At 36.5% G+C, this 22353-nt stretch overlaps 3 protein-coding genes and 1 long non-coding RNA gene across 8 annotated transcripts; 2 read left to right on the top strand and 2 right to left on the bottom strand.

The window, feature by feature from the left end:
* Positions 1–800: 800 nt before the first annotated feature.
* On the bottom strand, positions 801–9204 carry LOC148072606 (peroxisomal succinyl-coenzyme A thioesterase-like). Of its 2 annotated transcripts, none has more exons than XM_087796951.1 (11): positions 9147–9204; positions 7540–7781; positions 7359–7458; positions 7102–7292; positions 3826–3995; positions 3400–3519; positions 3016–3098; positions 2328–2421; positions 2172–2252; positions 1892–2030; positions 801–1825 (listed from the first exon to the last, which is right to left on the bottom strand). In XM_087796951.1, the coding sequence occupies exons 2-11, from the start codon at positions 7730–7732 to the stop codon at positions 1719–1721; spliced, it is 1278 nt and encodes a 425-aa protein (XP_087653077.1). In that variant the 5' UTR covers positions 7733–7781; positions 9147–9204; the 3' UTR covers positions 801–1718. The 2 variants fall into 2 exon arrangements, with proteins under 2 accessions (XP_087653077.1, XP_087653078.1); XM_087796952.1 differs by having other exon boundaries at positions 9143–9171.
* An 896-nt stretch (positions 9205–10100) lies between these two features.
* Positions 10101–15495, bottom strand: LOC148072604 (peroxisomal succinyl-coenzyme A thioesterase-like). 2 transcript variants are annotated; one of them, XM_087796949.1, is made up of 11 exons: positions 15450–15495; positions 14679–14902; positions 14511–14610; positions 14248–14438; positions 12721–12890; positions 12355–12474; positions 12164–12246; positions 11170–11263; positions 10892–10972; positions 10630–10768; positions 10101–10563 (listed from the first exon to the last, which is right to left on the bottom strand). In XM_087796949.1, exons 2-11 carry the CDS (start codon positions 14869–14871, stop codon positions 10463–10465), a joined length of 1272 nt encoding a protein of 423 aa, XP_087653075.1. In that variant the 5' UTR covers positions 14872–14902; positions 15450–15495; the 3' UTR covers positions 10101–10462. The 2 variants fall into 2 exon arrangements, with proteins under 2 accessions (XP_087653075.1, XP_087653076.1); XM_087796950.1 differs by lacking the exon at positions 15450–15495 and having other exon boundaries at positions 14679–15408.
* Positions 13254–14463, top strand: LOC148072605 (uncharacterized). Of its 2 annotated transcripts, none has more exons than XR_015712085.1 (2): positions 13254–13383; positions 14293–14463. It is a non-coding gene; the product is annotated as an uncharacterized LOC148072605 (long non-coding RNA). The 2 variants fall into 2 exon arrangements; XR_015712084.1 differs by having other exon boundaries at positions 13254–13432.
* A 2613-nt stretch (positions 15496–18108) lies between the features above and the next one.
* LOC148072603 (bile acid-CoA:amino acid N-acyltransferase-like) lies at positions 18109–21644 on the top strand. Of its 2 annotated transcripts, none has more exons than XM_087797094.1 (11): positions 18109–18153; positions 19164–19364; positions 19432–19531; positions 19597–19787; positions 20025–20194; positions 20269–20388; positions 20502–20584; positions 20679–20772; positions 20846–20926; positions 21179–21305; positions 21370–21644. In XM_087797094.1, the coding sequence occupies exons 2-11, from the start codon at positions 19169–19171 to the stop codon at positions 21477–21479; spliced, it is 1272 nt and encodes a 423-aa protein (XP_087653220.1). In that variant the 5' UTR covers positions 18109–18153; positions 19164–19168; the 3' UTR covers positions 21480–21644. The 2 variants fall into 2 exon arrangements, with proteins under 2 accessions (XP_087653220.1, XP_087653222.1); XM_087797096.1 differs by lacking the exon at positions 18109–18153 and adding an exon at positions 18970–19044 and having other exon boundaries at positions 19168–19364.
* Positions 21645–22353: the final 709 nt, after the last annotated feature.

The following is a 22353-nucleotide window of genomic DNA, read 5'->3' as shown; positions in this document are numbered from 1 at the left end:
GTGTGTGTGTATCGTTGTCTGTCTTTGGGGAAATGGACAGCTTGCTGAAACACTGATGGGCAGTGTGACTTGAAACAACAGGACTTTTGAAACTGACGTTTATGCTTGAAGCTTATACAAACAACACATCTCCAAAATAGGAATTCAAAATAGCAACGTGGCACTTCTGGAGGAAGATGCTCAATTTGTGCAATTCCGTGACCCAGGAACACATAAATAGTTTTTCAAAATTGGAAGAAAGAATAAGAATATACTGGAGTATTAGACAAAACCATTAAAAGGGGTCAGTAAAAGGGGTTCTAAAACACAAAGAGGAGTGGCTAATACAGGAAAGTGTGATTGTTCTTGGAAACAATAATTACAAATTTGACAATAAATAATGAAACAGCTGAAATGATGCTAACTGGAAAAGGAGTAAATAGCATTTATCACATTGAACTTAAAGTAGAAACTAGTTCTATCAAGTTCATTGCTGGCCAGTGAGGGATGCTGAGGTTGATAGAACACTATCAGCACCAGATCCACATGGTAACATCAGACAGGAACTTGAGATATTTTCAGAATCTACTCACCTTTTCAGTTAATCTGCGTATTAATGAGTTTTTAATTGCACTTATAATAATTAGACGTTAAAACATTGATACTATCTCAGGAGCAAAATAATTGCTACTTGTTTTTGAGATCCAGTTCCTGTTATATTTTTGTGAACTTGTCTTGCTTGTCTCTGTATGTTTGGATTTTCTTCTGACAGTATTTCTCTTGGATGATAAAATATAGTTTTTGCTCCTTGTTTAAAGTGCGTGCTGTAACGTAACGTTAAATAAGGGATTCTAAAACCCAGACCTAAAATGACTGCCTTTCTTACTTACTCACTTTTCACACACTGCATGTAGGTTTAGTTTGGTAGACTCCTCCATCCTCTGAGGATGTGATGCAAGGTAAGGTAAGGTAAGGTAAGGTAAAACTTTATTGATCCCTCAGGAGGTCTCCTTCGGGAAATTGTTTTTTTCCAATAGCCACAGAAAATACAGCAATTTTTTCATAAAAAAAATAAAAAATAAGAACAAGGACAAAGAGAAATAAAGAGAAAGAACAAGATGATACAATCTAAGTCTAAAGATAAAGAACATAGATCAAAGAAAAATAACAAAGACAAAGGATACAAAGACTAACGTAAGTAATTGTAAATTATAATGCCAAAATTGATCATACAATATCAGTGGTGACACACATAAAACATAAAAGTCGTAGTAAGTAAATGTTTTTGTATTAGTTGAACGGCATCAAATGCGTGATGGAGGAGAAGTGGAGGAGTTCCAGTATCCCGGAGCCATCCCTTGAATTTGGGGACGATTAGTAGAGGAAACTTCCAAAATGCATTACTCGTTCATGATCCCTCTGTACTGGTGAGAGTTAGCGGATCTGAGTTGCCAGCCACAGAAACATAGAATATCAAATATCTGGGATGCGATAAACCACAGCGTGAAGGCACGAGTGCCAACATGCGATCAGCATAGAGATGGCCAATTAGATACGAACAGACAGTGCAGTGTTAGGATAGGAGAACAAAACAGAAGCCTTGCATGTTTATATGACACCCCCTTATTAAACACAGTAAGGATGGGTATTTTGAACAAAAGTTCGCTCAGAGGAAAAGCTGATAAAATAGTAAGTGGATTTCAAGATTTTTTTTTGTTGGATTGAAATATGTCACTGTGTCAAATGTTGCCATAGAGATGTTTTTGGAAAAATGCTAGCATCTTCTTCCAGGCGTCTTCCTGGGCATGACAATGTTGGACCATTTCTCCGCCCCAGAGAACCAGGTCTGCAAAGACAGAAGAGTTCAATATGGAGCCTCTCTCAGAATGATGGATATTCAATTTCAACTTACACTTCTTTAATTGATTTGTTTTAAAGTTGGATACTCTCGTGTGAGGAACATATGGAGGTTCAATCAGGTGACCCGTGTTTGGATACGACTGAATGGTCAGTAAGTGGCTGTTCCCAGCTCGCTCCATCATATCCTTCATCTAGAGCACAGCAACACAGTTAGAGAAAGTTACAAGCAGCATATATACTATTAGATACTAATTTCCCCCACTATAAGCGATTGAATGCCTCATCAACTCTGTATGGATTTAAACGTTCAGAACTGACATCAATAAACTCACGTCTTCTGCAGATTCTACTGCAGGCCAGTTTTGATCGTCTTCTCCGACCACCAACATCACAGGACACTGGATTCTTCCCATCTGACCAAACATATTTACGTTTTCAAGTCGTCTTGAGAGACAAGTTTGATTTGAATTGACAAAATTTGGACTCACATCCACTTTTAATGCAGGGTTTGTAGGAATAGGAAGTAGCAAGTCTCTCCAGATCACTTCATTTGACTCGTTATACCGGGTCTTTTCTTTGTTTCTGTTTGATATAAAATGATAAATAACATTATTCAAGGGGAAGGCAGGACAGTAAGCTGTAACCTCCAAAATATAATATTGAGAGTTGTAAAGCATCGGTGAAATGTCCTAAATAATTTCAAGACCAGGTGCTGGTCTTTAATAAGAACAACCAAATAACAGACTTACTTCTATTAAAAGCATAAAAGTGATGGGCAGTCTTGAGTCTTTACGAAATCTGCTCTTGTACTGAGCCCTCAAAGTTATGCTCTTCAACAGATATGCATGTGGATTCTTCCTCTGAACCATTGTCTATGCTAACATGTTCAGGCTATCACCATGGCAGCTCAGAGTACATTTGTACCTTCAGGTAAACCGCTCAAACATTTACACACACAACAGCACCAAGAGCACCAAGCTCAGAGGTATGTTAGTAAACACACAAGGTGACAATTTATGTAGCAAATGTCACGTTCAAACTTTACTTTCAATTGTATAATTACTTTTTAAGTGACATCATCCCTTAGGTTTGACCATTGTAGCTGCAGTTTGAAAAGACTAATCGAAGAAAAAAAAAACATCCTAATGTTGCTTATTTGGGGAAAGAGCAACTCACTTCTCATAATATTTAAATGTTTCTGCAACTGATCCTTCAACTGGTTGAACATGACACCCACTGATGCACACAGCACAGGCTGGCTGAAAGAAAAATAATACACACCCCAAGATGAATGAAATGATTCAGTGATTCAATCAATAATGTTCTCATCTCAGGTTTTTTTTTTCTTTGTGAGGTTTTTTTAAGGAAATACATATTTTTGCATACCTATGAATCAATAATCGTAATATAAAACTATCAATTGTCATGATCTATATCATAAAAGATATCAAAGTCTTTGTGAGCAAGTGATGATGTTTAAACAAATCAACACTGTCATGACACAAGTGTACACTGCTCACTAGAGGAAGAACAGGTTAATAAAGTTGCTTTTCTTCTCACCTTTACGACTTCGGAGTAAGCTGTCAACTTAAGTATCATACTGGTGCCAAAGGAAAGTCCGATCATGCCGATCTTGCTGCCGAGCACCTGAGGATGGTTCTGCAGGAATAGGAAGGCTTTCTGACGAAAAAGTAGATTGTGTGTAGAAGTAGACTTGTTAATATTTTCGATGAGGTATATAAAAGGAAATGTTATGAAAGATGTGTCAAATATGTGTAAACAAATGTATTTGACATGTAATCAAAAACAAACATGTTTGTTTTTCAAAATAAACATATGACCTGTTGTTGTTGTCTCTTAATTGAAACACGATGTTCCTAAAAAACTATTTATTTTGAGTTTTCAATCAGATTGGACGACCAGAACATTATTACCTGAGTAATGACTTGTACTTTAAAACTGACGTGAATGTGTTTTGAGAATTACCTCAAAGTACTCATTGTCGACCATCTTGCCAGTTTCCAAAGTGATTTTGGGAGTCAAGTAGTCAAGGATGAGAGAGGCAAAACCATGAGAGGCCAGCAGCGCTGATCGGTACTCAACCAACTGACCACGACCCCCCAACAGGTCAATGACTGCAGGAAAAGGCCCTGGTCCTTCAAAAAGATGGAGAATGTTGACCATGATTAGCTTCAGGTGAAAGAAGATGCTTGGAAAATGAGGGGAAATGTGCATAATAATAATCAAATAAATAACACACGTATGAAGACATCTATCAAATAACTTTAATAACTTTCTAAAATTCACTAGGCATAGGCAAAGGTCAGGTCAAATTTGTTGTCTCCCCCAATGGAGATAGTTGCATCTGTTTGCTGTTATATACTTGCTGTACCAGAGCCTGTGTGTGATCACCAGAGAAACTGGTCGTTCTGGAGGCAAAGAAGCGTCTGAACGACCCTGGATCAACCGTAATAATAATAATAATAATGATAATAATACATTTTATTAAGAAACCATATGTCTCTGTTTGCTGTTTCACCCAAATTCCTGTCAAAACAAACATATTACATATAAAAAGATGATTTCATTACTTTAATAGTGCTATCCCAACGGAACCTCAACCGTGAGGGTCATCACCCATTAGAAGGTTCCAGTGTTTAGATAAGAATATCCCAACAGGGTACATTTCTGCTTAATGTAAAAAAGAAAAAAGTGCAAAAAAGTTTAAACTTTAAGTTCAGGCTCCGCTGGTCGCGGCGATGACACACTAGTCTCCAAGCTGGTGAGATAGGCCCTTTGCCGCACCTATACAATCAAAGTGTTCTAGAAAATGCAAGTTAAAAATTAACCAACAGCCTTGTTTACAGTTTTCAGAAAAAAAAACCTTAACCAATAAAATAATGTGATTCTTAGTAATGGTCAGATGAAGCTTCATGAAGCAGTGTCATTAATTTTCAGAGTCTAATAGATGGCGTCTTTGCACTATTTACCTTTGTTTTGAACAACTGATGACTTTTCATGTAATAAAGATTATAAAATATTCATTCATACAATAATGTCAAAAGTATGTGTGAATGGTTAATAAAGACTATAGAACATACAGTAACATGTCATAGACCACCATTAGCTTCAATCTCCACCAGAAACATAACGGACTGGTTATTTATCCATTCACTGGACAATGCAAGGGTATAAACATCAGGTAAAAAACACAGTTTGATTATTCATGTAATGACTGTACCATCAAACATGTATAAAATGACATTCTTGCATGAATATCTGTACCTGTTTTCTTGATGGGGGAAATATAATTATTCATTCATTCATTCATTTTCTACCCCTTTATCCCTTGTAGGGGTCGCGGGGAGACTGGAGTCTATCCCAGTTTCATTGGGCGAGAGGCAGGGGACACCCTGGACAGGACGCCAGTCTGTCGCAGGACACACAAAGACAACCATTCACACACACACACACACACATACCCTATGGACAATTTCACCAAGTTCTCAATCAACCTCTATGTTTTTGGACTGTGGGAGGAAACCGTAGTGCCGGAAATATAATCTGTCTGGTTTCTTATCACCTTGTTATAGAAGACCCTACTGGAGGAATAGGCTCTGTCAACATAAAAGGGTCATAGGTGCACTGAAACTCCACCACTGTTGCCATTCAAAGAGGAACTATTGTATTAGCCTTCACTTATATCTAATAATGATGAACGCAATTCGTATATGTTGCAAAAGTTGCGTCTATTGACCAAAAGTTTGGTCAATCTTAGGCGGTAGTTTACGCCGCTTGTTATTCTTTAAACATCTGCCATAAACGAACGTTAAATATACTGCAGTCAGTAGAGTGAGAACCTCATTTCTATAGCATGCCAGTTTCTCCTGCTCTAACATGGAACACCTCAGTAGCATGCAGGGTTGACTGACAATGTTGAGCTCAGGCAACATAAAGCTGAAATGTGCTCTCAAAGCACGTTGGGCTGCAATTGGGGATTCTAGTTCAGGGCAACCCATGGCTCTTGAGCCACACACAGCTCTTTCACTCCCCTGATGAGGCCAAATGAGTAAATAAGTATTTGTATAGAAGTGGGTATTTAATGAAAATGTACTTGTTTATGATAATGCCCTAAAGTCCTTTTTTTTTGCTTTTTTTCCCGATTTTCATAGTTAATGGTTGTTTTTCCAACCGTTTTTGTTCAAACTTTAAAGATATGGTTCACACAAAATTAACTTGTTTTCTACTCACCCTCATGTCGTCTAAGGTTGGAATTATTTTCAGAGTTATAGACAAAAAATAATTATTTTTCAATGAAGTGATTGAAGCTTATCTTCACCCAAAATGACACGCTTGAAAGAATCCAAATACCTCTGTGGTACTCGTCTGTACTGTCCAACTTGTAAACTGTTTTGTTCCTTTCCTACCACATTAATATAAGTAATTATCTGCAGCATAAGAACTCGACAAACTTCCACAAATATTTGTTAATGCATTTAGTTAGTTGTTCTTGTGGTTATCTTTCTTCATGTTGTTGTATAAAAGCGCAACAAACTGAAAATGAAGTTTGTTTTACTGCGTATTGTGTTGTTAGTGGAGATATATGGAAGGATGAATAGATTGGACAGATAAATGGATAGATCAAAATGATGATGATGTAAAGTTAAATAAACCATTTCACATTATTGTGTACACTGATAAGTAGATTACTCTTAACTTCAACCTGTTTTTAATGGATCAGATTTATTTACATCTATTATTCTTTTTCTTATCATAAAAAGTGCAACGTCAATAAGCATGCTTGTCGTGGTAAACCAGAAGCAAGACCCAGTAGAGCAGTGTTTTTTAACCTTTTTCGAGCCAAGGTACACTTTTTCCATTGAAAAAAATCATGAGGCACACCACCACCCAAAATGTTAAAAAAAATGTACTAATTACACAGTGGTTGAAAAACACTGCAGTAGAGGGCATGAATACTGGTTCTACCAGGAAACTCTTGTGGACAACAAGGCTATCCAAAACGGAACCTGCATATTTGATTCATGGACTTGGTGTGAAACGGGCTCTAAAAAGCTTTTACAATGCGATAGATCCATTATTCAAATAATAATACACTTCAGCAGGTAGAGTCTGAGCGGTTCCATTTTTCATTATTTTCTTATAGTGATAATAGCCTGGGGGAGACAAAGTTTAGCTTCTGAGAATTTTTCTTTCAATGTTTGTAAGCAAACATCAACAGATTTTAAAGTCTTTTGGTCATACCTGGAGGCAGAAAGAGTGTAGCAGTTAGGTTTGACTCTGTGAGAGGGATCCTGCGGACTCCTGGTGCCAGGTACCAACGCTCCACCAACACACTGGCGAGTTTCATCTTCTCCACAAAGCCTTCAGATTGATGACCCGCATACACTGAGATGGTCACCTCCATTGGTGTCTGGGTGTCTCTCTTCATCAATCTGACAAAGAATTGAAGCTACAACTCATGATTTATTTTTAATGATTTGGTGCCTTATTTTGCATACCTGAGTCCATGTGCGCTTCCTGGAACCGGCCTCATGCTCCACAACAAACCCATTGGTTCGACTCCAGAATAAGTCCCACTAAGACAGGGATCTTCTGAAACTGTGAAGCATCAGTAGACAGGTTTAGAGTCTCTCATAAGATATGATACTGATTTTACAGTGTACACATGACTTGACCTACCATTCACTGCTCCAGATACATCAGACATGTAGTGTCCAAAAGCTTCCCAACTGTTTCCATCTTCAGATTGATGAAGCGCGTGGATCGTGAGATGATAAGATGGCCACATGTTCTGGACCAGGACCACAAATTTCTCATCTACAAGTCCTCTTGATGGATGGACTGATAGTTTCACTTGTTGTCCTCTATCCATTCTGGAGCGTTCGCTTTACTTCCTTGTTTTTAAGGTGTTTTTAACCAGTCTGTCGAGAAATATTGATGAAGGATTGTAGCTATAGGCAGCAGAATAACGTTTTGTTAAAACATTGCAGACAGGAAAACACTTTCATTCACACTCAATTTCATTAGCAAGTAATTGTTTTGAACTTTTCGATCAGATCAGAATTTCACAGGATCTCCAGACTAGAAAATCCATGAAAAAAAGTGTTTAACAAGCTCAGGTGGCCTGTTCAGAAAAAAATGATGCTGTTAACACTCACAATGCAGTGGCATGGCTGAGTACAGTGAGTGATAAAAGTTGTCACTGATATCAGTTAAGACCACTTTGATAAGAATGCAGGATCAGTAGAGAGACAGTGAGTTTATGCGGACGAAGGACTGCAGCAATATCAACGTGAACCATTGAACAGGATGACTCACACTTACGTAACTGCATGAATCACCCAATCTTGTTGTTAAGTCATAAAAGTGATCACGCCGTGCAACATGGTAGAACATTTTCATTTGGTTTTAAACCTTAGTGTTATCTCAGGGTCAAGGTGGCTGGAAGGCCCGGTGAGACAGGGAGGTCGTTCACCTTGACCCAGAGACATCACAAAGGATACTGCAAACACATCTGTTTTCAGCCCTCATAAGGAAACAGAAGGGTATGGTCTGGTAATATATCCATTCAAACCCAACCTAAAAAAAAAATGTAATTGTGTGTTTTGTCTGAATCTGTTTGACCAACAGCGAACATTTGGACTTTTCATTTCTAATTTTCATTCTCCATTTCCACTGTACTTACACTTTCTTTATACTTACATTTAAACCTTAATATGTAGAATTGCAATACACTTCTCACCCTACTGCTATTTTTTACACAAAACTGATTTTATACAGGATTTAGTTATCGATTTGGTATTTTACCAATAGAAAAGAAATCGATGTACTTCTGCAGAAAATGTTGTTTATTTCACGTTTTATCTTTAATAAGTGTATTTTTGTTCAGGAGGAAAGTTGAATTATGATTGTTTTTCCTCAGATCTTCTTAAACGATGAGAGCAATAGTGCATCTTAGATGATACGTCTAGAGTGAAGGGCGATGGAACAAGTCTTGGTATAGTTTTCTTCTTGTTTTTAGGTTATTCCGAACTGTTGAAAATAGTTCACTTAATTTGCAACCAAACAACACAAACCTTGACCATCATTGTTGTTAAATCACGGTAAATGTTGCACTTATTTTTGAATAATATCAGAACACACGTGTTGTTTTCCAGGTTCCCCATAAAAAGTGCAGACAAACATGCTTGACCCCACGAAAAGTCCCTCTTGGCATTACTTAGAATAAAAGTGGATTAAATCATCGATCTGACCTAAAGTCAAACTTACTGAAATAACATACTTACTGTGGCCTTTGTGAGACTAGCTGAGCTTTTGACAGCAGACCCTCCAGTATCTTCAGTTCGGCTGAAGACCAGATTTTAGAATGTCAGAGCGATAACATTGGAGGCGGAGAACAGTCTCCTCCCACGTGAGCGTCACACGCAGACATAACCGCTGGATGGCGCTACAGTGCATACGAGACTTGTTCCAGGATATTATTGATAGAAATAAAAGGTTATTTTATTGCCGATTAGAAATTATCGTGAAATAAATTTCATTTTTAAATTAATTCAATAAAAAAAAAATGTGTGTGTTTATATTTCTGTCCAATTAATCATTTAAAGAAACTGTGGTAGGGGTTATTATGAACTCACAAACCAGGGTCAAGAATCCACAGTAGGTTGTAGGTTACACAAACACAAAAATAACAATTTAACTATCCTGCACGGTGGGTGACCTAGAGCAGACTTCAATTGGACTCACACAAAACTGTAGACTCCTCTTTCTTCAGAGAACAGTAGCCATACACGTGATAAATCATACATTGCACCATGGGAATCATATAAACTTTTCTTTGCACAATATTTGGTCATTTTTAAACACTCACGCAATCTCCTTCCCCTCACTGATGGTAGCGCCTAGTGACCTCACTGATGACATCGTCCAGGTGTTAAACAGGAAATTATCTTCATTAACCCTTTTGCTCCTGGACCACATGGTAAGTCAACAATCTCTACTTCCAGATACACTGCAAACACAAATAGCAATGATATGTAAGGGTGTTCTCACCCACTTTGTTACTGTAACACTTTTAAATATGAGCTGCATGTCCAAAATACAGCAGTATTCTGCTTAAACACAAACAATAATCTTTTAGAACAATTCTGTGTCATTAGATTATTGTCATCATATTTTATGATGTTAATTTCTTTCCTTTCTATACAATATTTATCTTCTAGCAATAACCATGAGCAGAATAGTTTGATAGTGTTTTTTATTATTATTGGTGAATATGGGGCTGAATTACAATGGAACTATAATTTTGGCCTAATAACACAATTTAAACATAAATCATAAATAAGAAGTGAGGTCATCACTCTGTTCTGCTTATTATCTACTTTTACATTTCATTTTCTTTTTCAGACAATAACCTTCATTATAAAAGTGATTTACATCAAAGGGCATTGAAAATGTTTGTCACAATTTTGCTTAATAATAAATCGGAACTTTAAATGCATTCATAAACAGATTTCCAAACAAGGCAGCAGCCAGGATAATAGTTGATTTAGTTCTTGTTCCATCTTCATTCTTTCAACCACAGGTCTTCTTGTGTCACTGGTCAAATGTAGAGATGCATCTGTAAGAACGCTAGCATCTTCTTCCAGGCGTCTTCCTGGGCATGACAATGTTGGACCATTTCTCCGCCCCAAAGAACCATGACTGCAAGAAAAGAAGAGATCAATACGAAGCCTCTCTCAGCGTCTCGGGTCTTTATTTACAACTCGCCCTTTAGCGTTGCAGTTTGTTTAAAGTTGCTGACTCGGATGTGGGGAAAATACGGAGGTTCAATCAGGTGACCCGTGTTTGGATACGACTGAATAGTCAGTAAGTGGCTGTTCCCAGCTCGCTCCATCATATCCTTCATCTGAAGAGCCCAAAAACATGAAACACTTTTACTAGTAATACAAATGTTTTACCACGTAGTGAACATTTCGTTCTCAAATGTATTCAGTCATGAGAGGGGGGAAAACAACATGATTGAACTCACGTCTTGTGCAGATTCTATTGCAGGCCAGTTTTGATCGTCTTCTCCGACCACCAACATCACAGGACACTGGATTCTTCCCATCTGACCACACATTCAGGGTCAGAATCAGATACTTTCAGTGCCAGTTTTGTAAACACAACTATGATTGTTTTGTGGTGTCAGTAATGAATAAAAGAATGAAATAAGATAACACACAAACGATATCAAGTCACCTTCAGATATTGATTTATAATAAACTAGATAAAGTTGATAAGAAAATCGCAAAACTTTGGACTCACATCCACTTTAAATGCAGGGTCTGTAGGAATAGGAAGTAGCAAGTCTCTCCAGATAACTTCATTTGACTCGTTATACCGGGTCTTTGAAATATTCCTGTTTAGAAAATAGATAATAAAGTAAAACGCTGATTTCACTGAAACATATTTACTCTTATTATCTCCTCTTCATTCTATTCTACTTCAGTTTTATTTAAGCTTGATTGACTATTTCTTTGTTTAAAAAAAGAGACAGGGCAGCCTTTCTTGGACTATATTTCAGCACACAGAATGGACTCCTAAAATGTTTTTTGTAAGTGTTTGACTGGATTGCCAAATATTGTTTTGTAAGTGCTGTTCCTTTTCTTTTTTACTTTTCTTTTTTCTTTTTTTTTGAGGGGGGTGGGGTGATGTGGTTTTTGTTTTGTTTAGTTGTTTTTTTTTCTTGTTTGTGTGTTTTGTCTTGTTCTCTGAAAAATAAAAATAAAATAATACAAAAAAAAAAAAAGAGACAGCGAAGTGCAACATACCCAGAATGATTGAAAGTATTGTTTTCTTTTTCAGCCTTCAGCCTTCAGAAAATATTGATTTGAAACATTTGAATCTTTCACTTGGGATTTTACTTAAAACATGAGGTGTGACTCTATTAAATAGCTGGCAAATGTATCATCTATCTATCTATCTATCTATCTATCCATCACAAAATTTTAAATAAGATTGAACTAACAGGTTTTTTGATATAGGCTAATGTTGGGCAGTGTTATTGCTGAGCAGCATGTAAATTACATGAACTTTATTCACTTTATTCTGCCTCTAAAAACTCTAATTTACAAGATTGTGGAGCAGCAAAGTTGGAACATCTATTGGAGAAGCATCAACAAAACTTAAAAATGTGAAAAAATACAACAGCCTGTAAAACTAACATAACATATTGGTAGTATTCAGGAAAACACTAGCAAAAACAAGCTTCTGCTCAAAGGTAATTCAAATGTAACGATTTAAAGATGGAACAACTTACTTCTCATAATACTTAAACGATTCTTCCACTGACCCTTCTACTTCCTGAACATGACTTCCACTAATACAAACCACACACGCAGGCTGAAAGAACAAGAAATGCACATGCGTTTATATAAAAGACAGACTTTCACTGAGACCTCTCAGAACTATCAAGACACATGAGAACACAACAGTCATTAACCTTCTCACCTTTATGATTTTGGAGAAAGCTGTCAACTTAAGTATCATACTGGTGCCAAAAGAAAGTCCGATCATGCCGATCTTGGTGCCGAGCACCTGAGGATGGTTCTGCAGGAATTGGAAGGCTTTCTGAAATCAAAGGTTTAAAAAGTGATGATGAAATCCAGTGTTTGGGACTTGTAGTCTTTATGTAGTCATTTTTTCATTCTGGTATTAATTATTCATTGTGGGAAATGTCTTTGTTGATAACAAAGTCACTTCCATTTCTTCCAGTTTTTGGTTTTGTACAAATTTTGAGTTCATTCTTGAACCACCAAATAAGAACCAGCACAATTTCAAAAGTTATCGTTAAAACCTGTCTCTCATGAGAATTACCTCAAAGTACTTATTGTCGACCATCTTGCCAGTTTCCAGAGTGATTTTGGGAGTCAAGTAGTCAAGGGCGAGAGAGGCGAAACCATTAGAGGCCAGCAGCGCTGATCGGTACTCAACCAACAGACCACGACCCCCCCACAGGTCAATGACTGCGGGAAAAGGCCCGGGTCCTTCAAAAAGAATGAAAGAATGTGTTGACCACGATTAGCGATATGAACAACAAACTGCTTTTAAAACCGAAAAAAAGAAAGTGAAACAAACATATAGTTAATTACAAACAAGTTATTAATAAACAGTTAAATGTTATTTGGTATTGAACAAAAAAGGCTTGGACAATGTAAAGGTTAGCACTGAGAGTACAATGTTATTACTAATTAAATGCAAAGTGAAATACTATAAACATCATTAAGTGTCAAAGCCAAATAGTCAAACTAGGACACAGGATTGAAGACCAAAATTAAAAATTAAAAGGCACACAAGTAGGTGGGTGGAACCAATTCAGCTGTCGTATTCCACCCGGGACCTTAAAGAGGACACACAGGAAGTGAGGAACAACAACTGAGGACGGCTTGTAAAGTTATTCCAAGTGGACACTGGCTCAAAAATTGCCGTGATAAGAAAAACAAGCAGAATTGATTATCTACAACCCCCAACTGGCAGCCGGTAAGGAGCTGGGCTCTGCCCGGAAATAAGTTTGAATCTGCTGTTTAAGGTAATGTGTTCATTATTTATCATGATTTAAATAATTGCACTTTAGTGTCGGTGAAAGTAGATAGAAAGAAATTATTATTGTAATTGTAAATGGTTGCACAACATAAATATTGAATGATTAAGCTAAAAATGTGTCTTAACTATGACTTGATTAATAAGAAGAATGTGTAAAAATTCATTTTTAGCTTGCAGTATTTTGTTTTTGTATTTTGATCACAGTGTTCCTTATGTTTGAAGGATTTTCAGCTATAAAAAACCAAGCAGGGACTATGAGAAAATTGAAGTGCATTTAGAACAAGTACAATCAAACAACAACCAATTAATCTAAGTTTGTGAGTGTATAGATTGTAAATTATAACAGATATTATGGTGGCTGTACAAATATGTTAATAATACAAAATGGGGGAAGGTATGTGATTTGTAATTGTATTCAAACATGTATATTTTTGTCAGTGTGTCATTCAAATTCACACAACTTAAGTAAAGCTATGGGCAGACTTTCAAATCACTCCTAAAAACTCACCTGTTCAAAATTGCCTACTCTTAATAGTCTTCCCTTTCCTTCTGTTATCAAAAATGTTTATTCTTCTTAATGTAAAGCGTCTTTGTGTGTCCCAAAAAAGCACTAAATAAATATGATGTTTATTATTATTATAATTATAAGGGGCATACAATAAATTATCATTTACCAAGAGTTAACTTCAAAATTCTATTAATATTGTCCGGTAAATAGTATATAAGTATTTCTTTGGGTCTGTTTGTTATTAACAAGAGCAGGCTTCCCAACAAAATAGTCAGAAAATTATCTGGTCCTACCTGAGGGTAGGAAAAGCGTCCCTGTAATGTCTGAATCTGTGACAGGGATCCTGCGGACCCCTGGGGCCAGGAACCAACGCTCCACCAACTCACTGGCAAGCTTCATCTTCTCCAGAAAGCCTTCAGTTTGATGACCCGGATACACTGAGATTGTCACCTCCATCACTGTCTGGACATTTTTCTTTCTCAATCTGATAAAGGCAACAGCAACAATCATGCGTTTTTATTTTTTGTTTAACCTTATTAGGTGTCTCAAACTATACCTGAGACCAGGTTTGCTTCCTGGAACCGGCCTCATGCTCCACAACAAACCCATTGGTTGCACTCCAGAATAAGTCCCACCAAGACAGGGATCTTCAGAAACTGTGAAGCATCAGGAAAAACATGTCTTTTGTAGGTCATGTTTGCTTATTTTACAGTAAACATATTACCATGGACTGCTCCGAAAGCATCAGACACGTAGTGTCCAAAAGCTTCCCAGCTGTTTCCATCTTCACAGTGGTGAAGTGCGTGAATGGTGAGCTGACGACCTGGCCAACATTTCTGGACCAGGACCACAAACTTTTCATCTGCAAGTCCTCTTGACGGATGGACGGACAGTTTCACACACTGCCTCCGATCCATCCTGGAGCTTTAGCTTCCGTCTCCAAGCAACCTACCAAGACATATCAAACATCTATGATGGACTCTTCATCTTTAATGTATTATATAATCAAAAGTACTATAACCATTGTAATTGTTGGTTACACACAATGCAATCATAACTACTATGAAACTACTTTAGAGAACATTGTCAGGGCTGCAGCAGATTGTTGTGTTGTCATTTTTCTATCAAAGTTGACCTTTGCATCGTGATAAACGAGTAATGATTAACTTTTATCTGGAGCAAAGTCTGAGGATCAAGAGAAGTTTATATTGCATAAATAAAGTGTGGTTTTAATGCCAGACAGTTATAATAAAAACAAATCATCAAACGAACTAAATGAACAACCGTAAAAATATATTGGCCTACAAAACTGCCTTTGGTTTGTATTGCTAGTTCATAAAATATACCTTCTCAGATTGACCTGTTCTAACGTTACGACATACATGAAATGATGAAGCTTTTAAGTTATAATGTATTTTATGAACTGCTGTGATTTCAGTCGTTACTACACGGAACAATGCAAACGTTAGTGAAGTCAAAAGACGCATAAACTTACTGTGCAAAATGTGAGAAGATCTGAGATGCCTGGCTTTCAAAGTGATATGGCAGGAAATAATAACCGATTAACTTTTTATTACTTGTGCAAGAAACAGATTTCCGCATAATAGATGTGTCCATGTCACCACTAGGGAGCGCCATGGTACAGTCAAAATATTTAGTCGTAGTTTAGTCGTTTGTGATTAAAATAATGGAAAACTTTTAGTTAAACCAACACTTCTCCAACCTGTCCGGATTCAATGGGATAGCAAATGTCATCCTGAAACAGGCAAATATGTGTCTGTGATTATTTGCTTAAGAAGTATATAAGAAAAACAGGTCCTCTGGCTTCTGGCCATGAGAGGGCGCTAATGTGCCGTCACCGTTCTAATTATTACCTGGAAGACCAACAGTAATAGAATATTAATTCATTAAAAGAAGATAAATTATGTTCTGAATAATGTGTGTTTGTATTTATCTAAGAGCATTGTCCGGTTTAAGGTGAGTAAAAGTGTGTTATAATGTGTAGTCTTTATGATGAGACCAGTCAACAAGTAAGATGACGTATACATTTGACACATTCACTTTTGTGAAGGTTTAATGTTGTGAGGTCGGGTTATTCGAGGAAACAACTACCCTTGTACCGCAATAACAAGCGTAATATTCGGCATGTTGTAAGCTACAAATAATGTAGCTTTAAATAACGGTGTGTCCCATGCAGGACATTGACACATTTGGGAAGGTATTTAATTTATTGCTTTAAATTAGCTTAATATTGTGTTAATAATAACAATAATAACAAGCATTACGGAATATCATTTTACCCAAAGTGTGGAGGGGGACACTTTTTCTTCCACGTCACGCACCAGAGGCTGAACAGTTTAGTCAATTGTTTGCTAGAAATCAAACAATGGCTGAGTGAAAACACTTTGCAGCTAAATGTGGACAAAACTGAAACTTTGGTTATTGCTCCTGATGATAAGGTTCCAGGGTTGAGTCAGTACTTGGGTGACTTAGGTCAGTCTGTCAAACTGAGCCTCTAAATCTCTAAGCTTAGGAAAATGTTGTCACAACATGATCTGGAGTTTGTAATCCATGCGTTTGTGTCTTCTCGCCTGGACTATTGTAACAGTTTGTATTTATGTCTTAACAAGAAGGAGCTGTCTCGCCTGCAGTTGATTCAGAACTCTGTAGCTCTGTTTTATTTGTTCGGGTTTTTCCTTGATTTTCTGAGACTCCTATGTTTGTCTCGGTATAATCTTGACCTTTTAAGTATATATTTTATTGGGTATTGTTTTGATTCTTTAAGCGCTTTGTGACCCTGGTCTGGTAAAGCACTTTATAAATAGTAATTACTTACTTATTTACTTATTCGTTCCTTTTGTTACTTCTTTTATAGCCTGATTCAGTGGGCACATTGGTTTTTGGATGTTTTGGACATTAAGAGATATTGGACTATTTTATTTGCAGTGCAGTGTCTGCTGTTCACTCTCACTTGCACTTGGTTTCCGACTCATTTAGACTATAACAAAAGCCATTTTGTTTAAGTCGTATTCCAAAGATTGAATTGCTCTTTTCACTAGTTTGTGTTATATTGGAAATGTTGTTCTGGTCTCATCATACGTTGACTATGTGACAGGTGAAATAATTGTTAAGGGGAAAAGAAAAGTCAGCAGATCATAGAGAAAAAGATGGACATTAAATTAAGATTACAAGTTATTCTTAATGTGGAGTAACTACAAATGACTGTGTCAATGATATGAGTTTCTAATTTTTATTTTCTTGAATTCCTTATTATTTCACAATTGCAATGTCAACTGTTTAATTAGCTACAATTTTGACTCAACCAGTTTTAGATTTGTATATGTAAATTTCATGAAACAAATATTTGTTTTCACTAGTTATCCCTACAAGACAAACTGTATTTTAATTTATTATCAATATTTGCACTCTGTTTATTTCTGAAAAGGAACATGCAACTGTTACGGTATTCACCAAATGGATATTGCATTTTCCCTTTTCTCAATATAATATTCTCTTTTTAAATAATCAACCTCAAAATCTGTTTAATAATTAATCATTTTAGGACTTTATCTTGCCATTGTGAGTAGAAGCTCATTTGAAATGTTTCACACAATCATCCAGCAATTAAAGATTTATGGATTTAATAATTACATTTTCTTTTTAAATTACCCGTTTTTTAATTATTTATTAATGTTTAGTAAGTTGATATTATGATATTTATTTCTGTCTATTTTCTTTTAGTTTATTTATTTATTTTATTCTCTTCGATATATTTATTTGTTATTTATTTTCAATTATTTTTATCCATTTGTATTAAACAAGGCAAGAGTATAAATATTGTTCCTTTCTTTGGCAATATAAATTACGGAGCTAATGGAACAAAACACATCGACCTACTCAGATGGAAACTGTTTTTGAATATGATTCTAGAACATAGTGATTAGAATTGTATATATAACTATTTTTATTCCCAACGAACCAAAAGGTTGGTACAAAAGTATACTTTTATGTCCAGATTACTATAATATCAAACCAACTAAAGATAGGCAGAGCCATGAGATGGTGTAAAGTCAAATCAAACTAATACGAAGGAGGGGCAGCTCACAAATTTCGCAGCTTGCATTTAAACAACGTGTTTCAGGAACAGGAACATTCTCAATATCTTCACCCAGAGGAGAGACGACTGAAGAACAAGTAAGGTACAGAGCATCCTTTTGCTTCTAGATCTCTTACAAGAGCATTGTATGTCAGAGGTCAGTGTTTGTCTGTCAGAACGAGTGGGAGAATGGAGCAAGAATTAAAGTGCAACACTAAAAAAAAGTAAAATTCGACCCTGAGAAAGAACAGTGAAGGATAATAACACAACTAGGATACAAGAATCAAGCACATAATGTAAGGAGCATTAACATGGGAGGATCAGTTAGGATGATTTGAATATAATTGTATTCGTGCCACCAGATACATTTACTTTTTAAATGTTTCTCATTGAAATTAAAACTATTGTTATTTAATAATATATACGTCATAAAGGTAACGATATTTGATGTTTTACTTTTTTGTGTTGTCATTATAAGTATCAATTTTGAGACAATTAAGTGAAAATTGCATTTATACGACAAAGCATTGAATTGTTAAACCAGTGTCATCGTGTCAAATACAAAGAGAAAAATGCACCAATAACTTGTACATGATTTTTCCTTTTTTGAACAGAATTAACAAAAAGAAGTTTATGGTTTAGATGAATAAAACAAATGTTTATATCACCAAATAATTATTGAGGATAGGATGCTCAGCTTATTTAATACAGATCAACATTATAATTTGTAGGGAAATTATTCTAAGATGTTTATTTACCGAGCCTATTTAAATGTCAACTATGTCTTTTATTTGTTTTTCTTTTTTTTTTGGTTATAAAATGATATGGTAAACAAGCAAGCAGCATTGGTTTATAATATTACCTGTCAGTGGCTTTAACAAGGATTGTGTTTCTGGTTGTTATTAAAGTCTTACCAAAAGTGATTCAAGTGATTATATAAGATCACACTTCTGGGTCTGCCATGTAGATAACTAATATATATTCTGAACATTTTGTGAGTAATCTCACTCATTACTTGTCAATAAATATTTCTAATCCATTAACCCACTCGAACAGAAAACATAACTTGAATTCTACTCTTATTCCTAATCGTCATTATTGTTTCTTTGCCAGGTAGAATGGATAAAAAAAAGGGTTCAGTGAAGCTGTCGGTCCATCCATCCAGAGGACTTATCGATGAGAAGATAGCCGTCTTGGTCCAGAATGCCCCACCATTTTCCAAGGCCACTCTTTATGCCACTCATTGTTGTGAAGGTGGTTATAACTGGGAGTCCTTTGCACACTATTGCACAGACATGTCCGGACAAGTAAATGGTAAAGTCTTCAAATTTTAGCTGATGTTGTTGATGTTCATTTTTCACAGTTCTCTATTGATTTCCAGTGTCAGAGGATCCCAGTCTGGGTGGGACCTATTTTGGTGTTGAGCCTATGGGCCTACTGTGGAGCCTCCAAGGGGTTAAAGGCAACAAATTGGGGGCCACGTAAGTATAAGGGTCTTGTGATGTTAAGGTCTTATATACTTATTCCAATCTTTTTTCTTTCTTAGATTGCGAAAGTTGGATCCTAAAATCCCCATGAAAGTTACAATCTCATTGTACTCTGGGTACCAAAGTGCAGGCTTTGCGGATTTAGTGCCACTGGCCAGTGTGCTGGTGGAGCGCTGGAACATTGCCCCTGGGGTTCGTATGGTTGAGATCAACGAGGATGGTGTCAATGGAACCTTATTCATACCCCCAGGTAACAGGCTTTGAGGCGACTTTTGTACTTTTAGTGTCATCACTTCATCTGTTGTTTTAGTTGTAGCTTTAATAATGGATAAGTGCTAGTGTTTCTATTTTATGGGACTTAAATAAAAAAGGTGAAACTCGAACTTTTTATTGAAGCGTAAAGATCTGACCCCCTTAGAACATATAGCACATTAAAATGTTCAACACCATTAATTAGTTAATTTACTTTCTTCGGTTCTTTTTACAGGACCTGGACCTTTTCCCGGCATCATGGATCTGTGGGGTCATGAACGCGGGATGATTGAGTATCGAGCCGCTTTGCTGGGCTCTCATGGCTATGTCGCCCTTGCTGTGAACTATATTAATCCAGAGATCACTAAAGGAACACGAGAGATGGTGGAACTCGACTTCTTTGAAGTAAAGTCTATTGATTAGATGTGTTTTGACAAAATGTAAAATAATAATACAGCTTGGAAACTTCTATCCACTAGAAAGCCTTTGGAATCCTTCAGAGGCATCCTCAAGTTCTCAGCAGCCAAGTTGGCATCATTGGTCATTGCTTTGGCAACGTCATAATGTTTAAAGTGGCAGCATACTCTGAGGTTGTCAAGGTAAGCCTTTTTAGAAATGATGTTGAAAACAGTACAAATAAATCTGAACAAACATTCAAACATTATATTTGGTTTGTAATTACAAAGCAAATTTTGTGTATTTCTGTCCATAGCCCCGGTGTTTAGTGTGTGTTAATGGAATGCACATGATACCACCCAACAAAACATTGGCAGAAGCACGATCATATACTGCTGAGTAAGTAGTCCAAATATCTACACACATAATAATGTGCTTTATACATTAAGTGAAGAATTTTGAATGTTTTTCTGGGTTGTGTGTTTCTTCTCAGGGTAATGAGAAACTCTGTCAACAAAGAGACCAAAGTGATTGTGATGCGTGATACCTTGTTGCCTATTCCAACGGATCCCAAGCTCAAAATGGATGTGAGTCTCAGTCATTTTGTTATCACCGACAAATGATTTTAAATGTTCTTTAATACTGTTTTTATTTGAGTAGTTGGGGCGAGTGTCATGCCCACTCCTCTTGGTTGTTGGTGAGGATGATCTGGGCATTCCTTGTAAGGAAGCAGCAGAAGATGTGAGTTTTTTCTACTAAATGTTTGGACTCAAAAGCTTGTCATGTTGTCTAAGTGATATAATTGTGTTTGTTGGTTTAATCCACCTCGCGCATCGTTTAATTCATCCATTGAATTAGGGTGAGGGCTCTGCTTCTCTATTAAAAAAAGGAAAACTTTTTTGTTTCCTTAACATGTAACTCTTCAGAACCACACAGTAACTTCTGATATAATAACTGCCCAAATAACGCTTGTTGATGTTCATTTCTTTCTAGATTAAAGAGATGATGGAAAAGGCTGGGAAGGGAAATTTAGTGAAGATCCTGTCATATCCAAAAGCTGGACACATCTTATACCCGCCGTATATGCCTCTTGGAAATGTCACGGTAGCCCCGGGCGTCGGTGAGTCCACAGAGACCTCGGGAGAGTACCGCACTATTTTGATGCTTTGGTTTTGTGTGTGCAGGTGTGCAGATCTGGGGTGGGGAACCACATCCTCATAGTTGTGCTCAGGAAGATTCCTGGAGGAAGATGCTGATGTTTCTTCAAGAACATCTGTGTACAGACTTTGAATAGAACACATTGTAAGATTGGAGATGCAAGCTGTTAGCGCTCAAATATTGTTCTCTGCTCCATGAAGTTACGTCATGAAGATAATCTGGAGACAAAAATAATAAACAACAACAAAATGAAAAGTTTAAATTAATAATGCATAATTACAATAAAGGCCTAAAATCATCAGTACTTTGGTTTCTTTTCCCAGATAAAACAAATATGTTTAACCTAGTGGCATCAAAGTAAAGTTTCATGTCCATATTACTATAATATTAAAGAACAAGAATCAGAATCAGAAACTTGTATTGCCAGTGTTGTCTTTTAAAACAACATGTGGTGTCATTACAGAGTAAAAAGAAGAAAAAACAAGATTATACACAATATAAGCAATAGAAAAGCAGAACCACTGTAACTAAAGATAGGTTAGGCAGAGCCATGAAATGGTGTAAAGATAATAGACATTACTTTTTACATGTCGTGACAAAATAATTGTTAAAAACTGAAAAGGGAGCATCATTTTAGACTAAACTACATTCATTCTTCAAATTCAAATATATATCTTTTAATTGAACGACCACATGTAACTGGTCTCTTCTTAACTGCTGCTTTCTACAGCACATTCATTTGTTAATTCTAGTAATTTGTAAATGTCTGTTTGTTTGTTAAGCTGTGTGCACAATCATTAGGGAAGTCGTATTCCTGAGGCTTCATTTAGAACAATTACAGTGCTCGCCTCTACAGATGTCCTACATAGAAAACAGTCTTCTTTGGAGAGGCAGAACTTTTTCCTGTACCACTGCTTAAAGAAAGTCGGTTTTGAGTCCTTTGTCAACCAGGTCCAACTAGATCACCTTGAATACCAGCCCGTGCAAGTATGCCACGTCAACCTTGCTGG

The sequence above is a fragment of the Callionymus lyra genome, chromosome 8 (assembly GCF_982586985.1).
Source record: "Callionymus lyra chromosome 8, fCalLyr1.hap1.1, whole genome shotgun sequence".
Classification (NCBI taxonomy): Eukaryota; Metazoa; Chordata; class Actinopteri; order Syngnathiformes; family Callionymidae; genus Callionymus; species Callionymus lyra.
The sequence above is the reverse complement of the archived record's forward strand: the minus strand, read 5'-3'. Positions and strand labels throughout refer to the sequence as shown.

Bases quoted from the DNA above. Each gene is read 5' to 3' on its own strand.
- LOC148072606 (XM_087796951.1), bottom strand. From the start codon at position 7,732: ATGGATAGAGGACAACAAGTGAAACTATCAGTCCATCCATCAAGAGGA. The intron at 7,293-7,358 runs GTATGCAAAATA...ATTCTTTGTCAG, and splicing joins GGAAGCGCACATGGACTCAG to ATTGATGAAGAGAGACACCC. The intron at 2,422-3,015 runs GTGAGTTGCTCT...TATATCAAACAG, and splicing joins ACATTTAAATATTATGAGAA to AAACAAAGAAAAGACCCGGT.
- LOC148072604 (XM_087796949.1), bottom strand. From the start codon at position 14,871: ATGGATCGGAGGCAGTGTGTGAAACTGTCCGTCCATCCGTCAAGAGGA. The intron at 14,611-14,678 runs GTAATATGTTTA...GATGCTTCACAG, and splicing joins TGCTTTCGGAGCAGTCCATG to TTTCTGAAGATCCCTGTCTT. The intron at 11,264-12,163 runs GTAAGTTGTTCC...TTTTCTAAACAG, and splicing joins TCGTTTAAGTATTATGAGAA to GAATATTTCAAAGACCCGGT.
- LOC148072603 (XM_087797094.1), top strand. From the start codon at position 19,169: ATGGATAAAAAAAAGGGTTCAGTGAAGCTGTCGGTCCATCCATCCAGA. The intron at 19,788-20,024 runs GTAACAGGCTTT...TTCTTTTTACAG, and splicing joins AACCTTATTCATACCCCCAG to GACCTGGACCTTTTCCCGGC. The intron at 20,389-20,501 runs GTAAGCCTTTTT...TTCTGTCCATAG, and splicing joins CATACTCTGAGGTTGTCAAG to CCCCGGTGTTTAGTGTGTGT.